At 34.5% G+C, this 10788-nt stretch overlaps 1 protein-coding gene across 1 annotated transcript; it reads left to right on the top strand.

Annotated features, from left to right (window-relative positions):
• The first annotated feature begins 4121 nt into the window (after positions 1 to 4121).
• Positions 4122 to 7716, top strand: LOC108995581 (beta-1,4-mannosyl-glycoprotein 4-beta-N-acetylglucosaminyltransferase-like). Its single transcript, XM_018971170.2, has 2 exons — positions 4122 to 4271; positions 5999 to 7716. Exon 2 carries the CDS (start codon positions 6089 to 6091, stop codon positions 7178 to 7180), a length of 1092 nt encoding a protein of 363 aa, XP_018826715.1. The 5' UTR covers positions 4122 to 4271; positions 5999 to 6088; the 3' UTR covers positions 7181 to 7716.
• Positions 7717 to 10788: the final 3072 nt, after the last annotated feature.

Genomic DNA, 10788 nt, shown 5'->3' with positions numbered 1-10788 from the left:
TAGAAACTCAGGCCCATGACCCAAATCTTAAGTCACTAGTATCATGTGTCATGATAATGTTACACTTTGAATCTAGTCTTGATAGTAAGTCAAGGGGGAGAGAGAGGTGTAGAAAAGCACCAAGAGTGGCTTGCACGCCTACCCTAGAGGAATTGCCACTTGTCAACTTGCTATAAACCTTCTAGATGAATCAAGGGGCAAAAGGAACCTAAGAAGACTAAGGAATTGTGGTAGTTCACTACCATTCCCTAATCGAAATGGTAGAAGTTGTGACAGGTATAGTAAAAAATGACCATGACCAAGAGAAAGAGAAAGACACCTCCTCCTCCAGAGAGGATTGTGCCTAAGATGACTGTGAATTGGCCCAAACCCTCCATCCTGGAGCGACTCGAGGCCATCGACTGGGAGATCACTGGTATACTTGAATTCGTTGCAGACTTCAAGCGACGTATCAACCGGGAGAATGATAAGACTTTGAAAAAACGTGGAAAGCCCGAATCTTCTTGAAGAGTACGGGAACTTAAGTTATTTTGTGGGAGAGAGAGAGAGAGAGAGAGAAGGAAAATAGTACTTATGATTTTAGACCTCAACTTTTGTGGAACTATGGAAATGAGGAGGTCCCGTGTTTTGGGAGTTTTAAACTATACTCTATGATTTGAGATGCTATATCTTTATGATACATGTTTACATTTTGGACAATGTTTGGGATATGATATTAGTACGGTATCATATGCTTTACAATTGTTTATCGTGTTGCTTAGTTTATCCGACTTTCGTTATTTTTCCGTTGTTACGTTATTGCATACTGCTAATATACTTAAGTGTATAGTATATTATCAGTCATGTATAAGGAGTATGTAGTCTTGTATTACATGTCTCAACATCTTAGATACCGTCAAATCCCAAGCGGAGGCTAGAGACTCCACAACTTGTTAGTATTTGTCGCCTCAAAGCTTTCAATGTTTCTATCTACCAATGAGCTGTTTTTCATTTTTTAGATCTCTGGTTGCTGATAACCTGTAATGAATTGCAACTATTTGATATTTATAGCCCAGAGATTGACTAGTTGATCAGTGCTAGATCATCAGGAAACTGCCCATTAAAAAACATTATTTTCAAATAATTAATATGCAGTAAATTTGTAAGAAATCTGTAGTAAATTTGCAATAAGTTTGTAAGAACTTGATCCAAAAAATATAATATACTTTGAGTACTAGTGGCTAGTGGGTTCTATTGAGGTATGTACCGTTTGGATAATGAGATAATTTTAAATGAAAGTTGAAGGTTGAATAAAATATTGTTAGAATAATATTTTTTAATATTATTATTATTTTAAATTTTAAAAAAATTAAATTGTTTATTATATTTTGTATGAAAATTTAAAAAATTTATATGATGAGATGAGATGAAATATTTTCTATATCCTAACGAAACCTAAGTCTGGATATTATTCATCATAAATTAATTAATATATATTTTGTCACTTGACTTAAAAGTCTTAATTTATTAGATGCTTCAATCAAATGACTCAAAAAAGTCATTAATCCTTATAATAAGATCCAATTAAAGAAACGCAGCTGATTAATTAAAGGATTGATTAATTACAGTTTTTGGACCAACCACGTTTTCGTCGGTCGTCTGGCTTGACTTCACATTTCATTAATCGTATCACAGTGTTTACTGCTAAGTCAAATCATTTAATAGTTGATTACAAATTAAAAATAAAAAGTTAGCAATCTTTGCCACGTTAGCGAACGACGTTAGCAATCTTCGTTAGCTGACGTGGATGACGAGGTAGCCTCGAAGGACACGTCAGTCATTTTCTTTTGCTAATGATACTTTTTCATTGTTGGAAAAGATGCTTAGGTTTTTTTTTAATTCTAAATAAGAGATAAAAATAATTTATAAAAATAATATCATTTTACATAAATCTCTTCAATTTAACACGTGATCATATCAAAATTGTAAAAAAAGAATTGTCAATGTCATTACTCTTTTACAGTTTATCTACGATCTATTTATTGGACATGAGAAGTTATGGCCCATATACCAAATTATCAATAGAGTAATGATAGATGTATAACTTTTTTTAAAACTTTTTATATAACTATACTTTAAAATGAGAGTATTTATATAAGAAAAATTCTCCTCATCAACTACTATTCATTACTCTACACCTCACATCTTATGAAAGATACTCTCACATCCTATAAAAAAAAAAACTATAGGTATAGGGCGTGAAAGTAAATAGTGACTGATACATAGAATTCATCTTTATATAAAGTGATGTTAATTTTATAAATTATTTTATAAACATATCTCTCATTTAAAATATAGTTATATAAAAGTTATAAAAAAAATTATATTTCTATCTTTTTCCTTGTCAATATAAAAACATGTAACTATAAAAGAAAAATATATAATTACTCATCAAATTATTAATTTGTGACAATCAGTTTCTCAAACAAAAAGAAAAATATGATTTACTCCCTCTTTAAAAAATTGAAACAATTGCCTCTTATTAAAAATCTAAAAAACCAGAAAAAGATAAAGTAAAAACTGAAAATAACTCATGACAAATTTCACGGGTATGACTACTGTTTTAAATATTGTACTGTATTAGCCAGTACAATCGAAATATGTCGTACCGGCCACTGGTTCGGTATAGGTATTACGTATATTTCATACCGGCCGGTATCGGCCTGTATTTCGGCCTTTAAATTTTTTTTTCAAACTACAAGTTCATTTTTTACCCACATTCAGACTAAATTATTTATAATTTATATATATATATATGTATTTATATATAATTTATTTATATATAGACTACTATTTTGAAATATAATTTATATATATTTATATATAATTTATTCATATATCGACTATTTCGAAATGGTACTGATATCGAAATATTTCGTTCCAGTGTCTTGACCGGTACAACGTCCGGTATGGTATTCAAAACATTGGGTATGACTGTTGCGAGGAGATGATCAACAAATGATAAATGTTAGGTCTACGAAATATTATAAAAAAAACTATTTTAAAAATTAATATAATTTGGTATAATATGCTAAATCTATTTTATAATAAAATAATTTTATGATTTAATGTGTTATGTCAATTTATTAAGTTTTTTTTAATTTTTATATATAAGTTATATTATCTAGTCAGTGTGTAGAGCATATCTAATAATATATTTGCATGACATAATTTAATTTTTAAAACTTTAATCTTACAAATTAAATATTATCATTTAAGTGATGTAAGATAATATGCTCTATACACCGACTTGAAATTAAAAATAGAATAACTATTTTTATATGGACGAAGTAATTTTCTTAACAATTTTATAGTTCGAGTAATTAAAGTAAAATTTTTGAGCGGTATCCTTAACAAAAGGAAAATACTATAGACACAAATGAATCCCACAAAGTAATTCCACATAGCTACGTCTCCCCCCTATTTTTTTTCCTCTTTCTTTTTCCCTCTCCTCCCACGCTCGCCACCCCTGCCCTCTCCCTGTGTGCAGGTTGTGGTGGTCGAGGATCGCATCAGGGTGGGCAGAAGACATCGATGGTCCAAGCAGCATTGCAGCGTGGAGCTTATGACAGCTCATCGTGCACATTTCGCACACTTTGTGCATGGTTGACCACTGCGTGACCGCCGCTAGGTGGTCGAGGTGATCGAGATTTGATCCGACGGTTTGCGGGGTGGACGATCGTCGTTCTTTGGTCGTCTATGGTAGTCGAGAACCACCTTGGGAGAGAGAAAGAGAAAGGGAAAGGGATGCACACTATGTGCGTGCTCGACTGCTGCGTGACCGCCGCTAGGTGGCTAAGGTGGTCAGGATCTGAGCCAACGATTTGCGTGGTCGACGATCGTCGTTTATGGTGGTTGGGAACCACCCCGAGAGGGAAATAGGGAGTAGGGGAGAGGGGGGAGAAAGAGAGAGAGGGAAAAAAATAAGAAAAAGGAGACGTGACAGTGTACCATATCTGTGTGAGATCCCTTTGTGTCTTTAATGATCATTTTGGCAAAATAACACTTTTCCTCCACGCGTCTTGCTTTCGTTGGTTACCTTTTCAGTAACCCTAAGGTCGCAAGAGCAGACCCGCAGGGGATGGAATCTGTCCTCACTCCTCGGGTTGTCTCTCCTTGCTTCACTCCGCCATCTCATTCTCACGTGGGCGGTCGACTCTGCCTCTCTTTCTCTCTCTCTCTGGAACTGGAACTGGCGGGAATGCATTCAGGACCCATGCAAATGCAAAATCGTGAGTATTAGTTTGTAGCGTGATTTTCTGTACTGCTTTTCGAATTTATTTGAACTTTGTTTCATTAAATGGAAGATTTTCCATTATATCTTGTATTTGGGTTTCCAATTTATATCTTGATGTTCCTTTACCAATTTCCATTTGGGGATGAGCTATTGTAAGAACTACTTGTCCTTCTTCATCGAACCATTAAATATTTTGTTGAATGTTTGGAAACTTACCTCCAAAAAATAAGCTTTATTTCCTTTGTTCCAATTTTAGTTAGCTATGCTGTAAAATTTTATGCATCTGTTTCAATGCCCTTCACTTTTAGCTTCATCTCATACATATTGCAATGTCCTGTAAAGAATAACTGTGCTTTATATGCATATTTATACTGCAATGTCCTGAATAGAACGAACTCCAGCTCGTAATGTGAGTGATCATACTCATGTATTTGGGCTAAAACACGGCGCTCGATTTTTCCATCTTTTTTCCCTTTTTGAGTAGGTCTTTATTGGAAACCCAGGTTGTGAATCACAGGGACCGACACTGTTGCAGTCATATAATTATTAAGGACACAAAGTTCTCTAAATTGGTTACAGGAAAATGTTAGATATTTTAATCTAAAGGTTTCTCTTTTCTCCCTAAATCTTTAAGCAAGCTAGATTCTGAGCACGTTTAACATTTCCCTGAGAAAGAGGTTGCATATTCTATTTTTCTATTTTATTTTCCTTATTATTTTTTATAATTATAAGAATCTTCCACACTTTTCTCCGGGTTTTAACTAGCTTGTCATTGCAAATTTTTATTATGGAAATCTAGTCCTCTCCCAGCTCACAACAGTGATGTTTGTTTAGACTTTCAAGCACGGTGTCTTTTGTGAGGACAAGTTCGAGTTTTGCAAGATCCTGTTTTATTTCTTGGTTATGCAGATCTCAACTTTGAGTGCATCTCTAAGGGTTCCGCTATTGGGAAGAGAACCAACGTGGGGCTGCATCTAAAGAGTAATGCATACAGTCATGGGTTGTGCAAATGCCACGCACTTCTTTTGAAAAAGATTGGAGTCCTCTATTAAAAACTTAATTTTTTCATGTGAGTCCTATATTTCTCATTTTTCATGTAAATGACGTCCACTGCTATTGGTAAGATGTAAGGAGGCATTATAACTGATAAGAAGAATTCCATATTTTATGGTTAGCAGACCATTCGTTTATCTCTTTGTAAGATTTTGAGGATTGTCGCCCTTGTGATCCTTGTCCTACAAATAAACTTGTGCTGACAAGCGTGACCTGCATTTGGGTTTATGCATCAAGAACTCTTTATCTCTTTGTAAGATTTTGAGGATTATCACCCATTGGATCTTTGTGCTACAAATAAACTTGTGCTGACAGTTGTGAACTGCATTTGGGTTTATGCATCAAGAACTCTTTAGACCAATTTCAAAAGAAACCCTGAGGTTGGGAATACTTTATACTGGATTTAAATGTTTGCCCGTCTTTACCTATCAAAACATCTTTGCCTGTCTAGAGTGATGAATATTATGTTATGGTAAATTTTCCATCTATCTTGGAGAAGGGATTGTTAATGCTTAGATGATTGAACGTGATTTGACTAGAAAGTTTCTTTCTGTAGGCAGTTTCCCCTTTTAACATTGCCCCGGTGCTGGCCTTACTGGCTAGCTCCTGCGTTAATTTGTTTATTGTAGTTATCATAGAGTTCCTAACATATATTTTGATTTTATGCAGGTGAGCGAATTTGGAAGGCACTTGATTTTTCCGGTAGTTGAATTGGCACAACCATGTCAAGTAGTTATCCTAATCATTCTCCTTCAAGACATGGCAACACGAGCTGTCCGCCTGACCTCCAAACGATCACCACCTAAGTTTCTTTTCGTCATACTCCTGATACTTATTCCTATTTGTGTGATTGGGATTTTTACCCATAGCCAGAACATATCCTATTTTTTCCGACCTCTATGGGACAATGCCCCACCCCCCTTCAAGCACCTCCCACACTATTATGCAGAAAATGTATCAATGGACCACCTTTGCCACCTCCATGGCTGGTCCCCGCGCTCCCAACCCCGTAATGTTTTTGATGCCATCTTATTCAGCAATGAATTGGACATACTGGAGATCAGGTGGCGCGAGCTTTATCCCTATGTCACAAAATTTGTAATCCTCGAGTCCAATACCACCTTCACAGGCATTCCCAAGCCTCTCTTCTTTTCTTCAAACCGAGCTCGATTTGCTTTTGCTGAGGGGAAATTTGTCCATGGTGTGTTATCTGGTCAAGTGGCAGTTCACGATTCATACAAACACCCATTTGAACTCGAGACCCAACAACGTAAGGTTATGAATCGATTAGTTCGCCAGTCAGGGATTTCTTATGGTGACATTCTTATCATGTCAGATACTGATGAGATACCAAGCCCACATACCGTGAAACTAATGCAATGGTGTGATGGAGTGCCACCTGTAATGCATCTCGAGCTCCGGCACTATATGTACTCATTTGAGTTCCCCGTGGATTATAGCAGCTGGCGAGCCACAACCCACATCTATGGCCCTGACACCCATTATCGGCATTCTCGCCAAACTGATCTTATCTTCTCTGATGCTGGATGGCACTGTAGCTTTTGTTTTCGGCACATCCAGGAGTTTGTGTTTAAGATGACTGCTTATAGCCATGCAGAACGTGTTAAGCAGAAAGATTTTTTAGATCATGCAAGAATACAGGAGCTCATTTGCAGGGGCGATGATCTCTTCGATATGCTACCTGAAGAGTACACCTTCCGGGAGTTGATTAAAAAGATGGGATCAATTCCCCGATCGGCTTCTGCTGTTCATCTTCCTGCCTACTTGATAGAGAATGCAGATAAGTTTGAGTTCCTTCTCCCAGGGGGCTGTTTGAGAACATCTGAATGAAGGTTTCTGGTCATCCAAAGTACAAAATTTTGGAATTTTGTAGCTTGGAACTTGGGTTGTCCCGTCTCCTTTTTTCAATAAAGAGGCTCTAATGCCTGGAAGTTCCCGAGGATGTGAAAATTATAGCGCTCGTTCCTTTGGATTGCCTTTATTAATGCACTCGAACAAATGAGAGTTGTACTCAACCTTTTCCGCCTAAATTAGTAGCTGCGAAAGGATACCCTTTTGATCTAAACAGAATACTGCTTTGCCTGTTTCTCTTGTCTATTTGATTCCATCTACATTTCGTATGAACATCTGCATTTTGTTTTGCAGCTCTTCTAGCAGAAGATTGCTAGCACTACTTACATTTATGGCCAATGTAATTACTCTTTTCCAAGGAGAACAGGGATTGATACGTTGTAGGCGGGCAGGTAAGCGGTCTTCTAATGGGCAAGCAATAAAAGCAAGGATATACTTATATTTGCAAGATAAGGCCTCTGTTGTTCACAATTATTTTCATTTTATCTCATTTAATTATTATAATTTTTTTAAAATTTTCACTTAAAATAAAATAAACAATTTATTGTATCATTATCCCCCGTTGAGTATCATTTATGTTAACTAGCCGACAATTAAAAATATTGTTGCATAATTTATTTTTCATCCATTTTAAGGATAAGATCCATTTTAAGAATAAGATCTTAAATCTTGGGTATGCAAGTTGCGCATAGTCTTTTTTAAAAAATAAATATATCTAAGACCAGTATGAAAAAATTATTTTTTTAATGATGAATTTCACTTTATTTAAAGAAAGTATACACGACTTGTACAGCTTATAACTATATCTAGCATTACGTTCTTATAATTTATATTTAAGATTGGGATGCTAGATAATAAATGAATGGTTTGAAAGCCACATTGCAAAAAGAAAAAGATGATAATATGGAAGGTTTAATTTACACCACAATGAGAGAGACCAAGACTATATTATAGAGCGAATGGAAATCACTACTTCAATTATTGCAGATTTTATTCTTTTTAGCCCCTCGCAAAGTGACTGAGAAAAGTTGAAAGCTCCCATTCCTACTTCTTACCCATGAAAATAGAGTAGGAAAACACTAAACTCACCGAGGGTTTGTCCCGACAATGGGTCCTGATGGGTGTTTTTTATTTTACATAATGAAAAAAAAGTATTTTTTTAATAATTTTATAATTTTTTTTAAAAAAATATTTATAGGTATACAAAAAAATGTATAAAAAAATAAAAAATAAAGGCCAAATGATCTTCTGGAGAGAATTTGTGCGGCTAATAGAGGGTGTAGCCCGACTCAATAGAGTAAGCTAGAAATTGCAAGAGATATTCCACTTGGTCCTTATCCAAGAATAGGTGTCCTTCCAATTCAAAGTTGGCCTATTGGACAAAGGAGAATTCCATGTATTTTTTTAAAGAAATGATGGTTTAACTTTACATAAAAGTTTCTCTAAGTGCATCAATCAATTTCTTGAATATGGTACTTGATAATATGTGGCACTTAGTAACTTAAAATATAAATGGTTTCTAGAGAAAACCAGGTATATTAGGAGGATTGTTTCCCAAATTCATATGAAAGTTTAAAGAATACTTGCAGTATAGTGATCAAAATTCCTATTTTCAAGTTTTAAGTTATTGTTTGAATTTGAAGATCTTAAATAATCGAGAAATTAATAGATTTATGAAGTTGGTTCTATAGTATTTATTGTTATCTATATCAAATTTTTTTAGAAACGTTCAATATTTAATAAAAATTTTAAGATCCAGTTTATATATTATTTCTCTATCTTTTTCTCATACATAGTATCGATCGACCAAGCTGTTAGTAAGTACTTAATACCGTGGTTGGTATTTACTCGTACGTATAAATCTAATCAACGCACCATAAAAAGTGGTGGGAAAATGTCCAAAATATAGATAAATCATGCAAATCCTATAATGTTTAATATTGCATGTACACCATTTTTAATGTCATGTCTATCATTTTAAATTTGACTATCCAATTTTATTATAGCTCCGTAAAAGTTATTGAATTTACGTAGTAGGAATCTCAATATAGGATCTTAGATTCACTTCCCTTATATGATCCAAATTGGGTTGTTGATCTGATTGACACAAAAGTGGAATTGATAGATGTATAGCTCTATCTCTTGGCATTAATTGAGTTGCATTTAGATAACTATTGATCGAATATTTATTGAAACTTTTCTTAAGGGACTTAAATAGCTGAAGTATGAAGTATTTTCAGCGCATGATTGTTGCTAATACTATTTTAATACAAAAAGTAAATGAAAGTTACTGGTGCTGTTTACATGTGGCCTAAACAAACAATCTATTCAAAGATTTTCAATGTACCTAGTCGTTTTTTATTAACGACCTATTGAATAAAATTGGGTTCTTTGAACGCTGTTGACAATCTTAGAAAAGTGTCATCCTAAAAGATATTGCGAACTGGTTGTCTTAGATAATTAATTGTCGCCTAATAAGATATTTTCCATACTATGAGGTGATGAAAATGAGTTTGTGAAAAGTAGCTAAGACTTCACGTCTCATAAGATTTTGTATAAGAAAAACAGTTTCTAGAAGTTTTTGTTCAAAATCCATAGATAATTAATGAGATGGACAATACCAAAGAATCTAGTTTTGATTCTACTATTTTGTGTTTCCATTATGGTTTGCTCATGGGAGTTAGAGGTTAAAATTTTGTTAGAGGGTAAATATGGCTTACTTGATTAAGTGGATTTGTGATCCGATTGTCGTTAAAAGTAATGATTATACTATTATGATTGTCTTTAAAGGCAAATGCCCTAATCGCTTTACCTTCAATGAAAAATTAATTATGGTTATCTCACATGCTATCTCACATGCTTTCATTGAATACAAGAGATTTATATGAAACCTTGAAATCGTAAATTAAGTTTGATGAATGACATTTGTTGTCACTTTATAGATTCTTAAAAATCGCAGTTGGAATTGCTGACTTGAATCAAAGTTTATATTGTGAGTTTGATCTAAATGAAATTCGCAATGAGTCGTTGCTGACTTCATGGTTTTGCAAAGGGTTTTTATATGTGAAAGCAGAGTCTCTTGGTAGGAGCATGTTTTGAAAAGTTACTACATATTAGAATGCGCATGGAGAGAAATAGTCATTAAACACCACTTGAGAGTTGTGGTTTAATAATTTGTAGTTGACCATATGATTTCTCTCTACCTCATGGTATTACTCGTCGTGCACATGATACTGATGTGTTCTATGATCATGTGGCGTAATTTGAAGCATTTTTTGGTAAGTACACACATTTACCATAAATTCAGGACTTATGGTGAAAATGGTATATTGACAGGTTTAGATCGGCTTACTCACACGAGTGATCGTCTTTGGTACTACAAAGAAGTAGCGAGCAAATATGAAACAATGTGTCACTCGGTACTTGTCTAGAAGGGATAAGTTGTAAGACACAAAAGATATGTCGTCTTAGTGGGAGCTAAGATGAGATCCATCATATTTAATATAACCGTGCATGGTTACCCATAATCCATGTAGCCTGTGGTTTAGCCAGATGTGAGAACCTTTTTGGCGCTTCGAATAGCAAGC

The sequence above is a fragment of the Juglans regia genome, chromosome 1 (assembly GCF_001411555.2).
Source record: "Juglans regia cultivar Chandler chromosome 1, Walnut 2.0, whole genome shotgun sequence".
NCBI lineage: Eukaryota > Viridiplantae > Streptophyta > Magnoliopsida > Fagales > Juglandaceae > Juglans > Juglans regia.
This window is presented reverse-complemented; position numbering and strand designations above follow the sequence as displayed.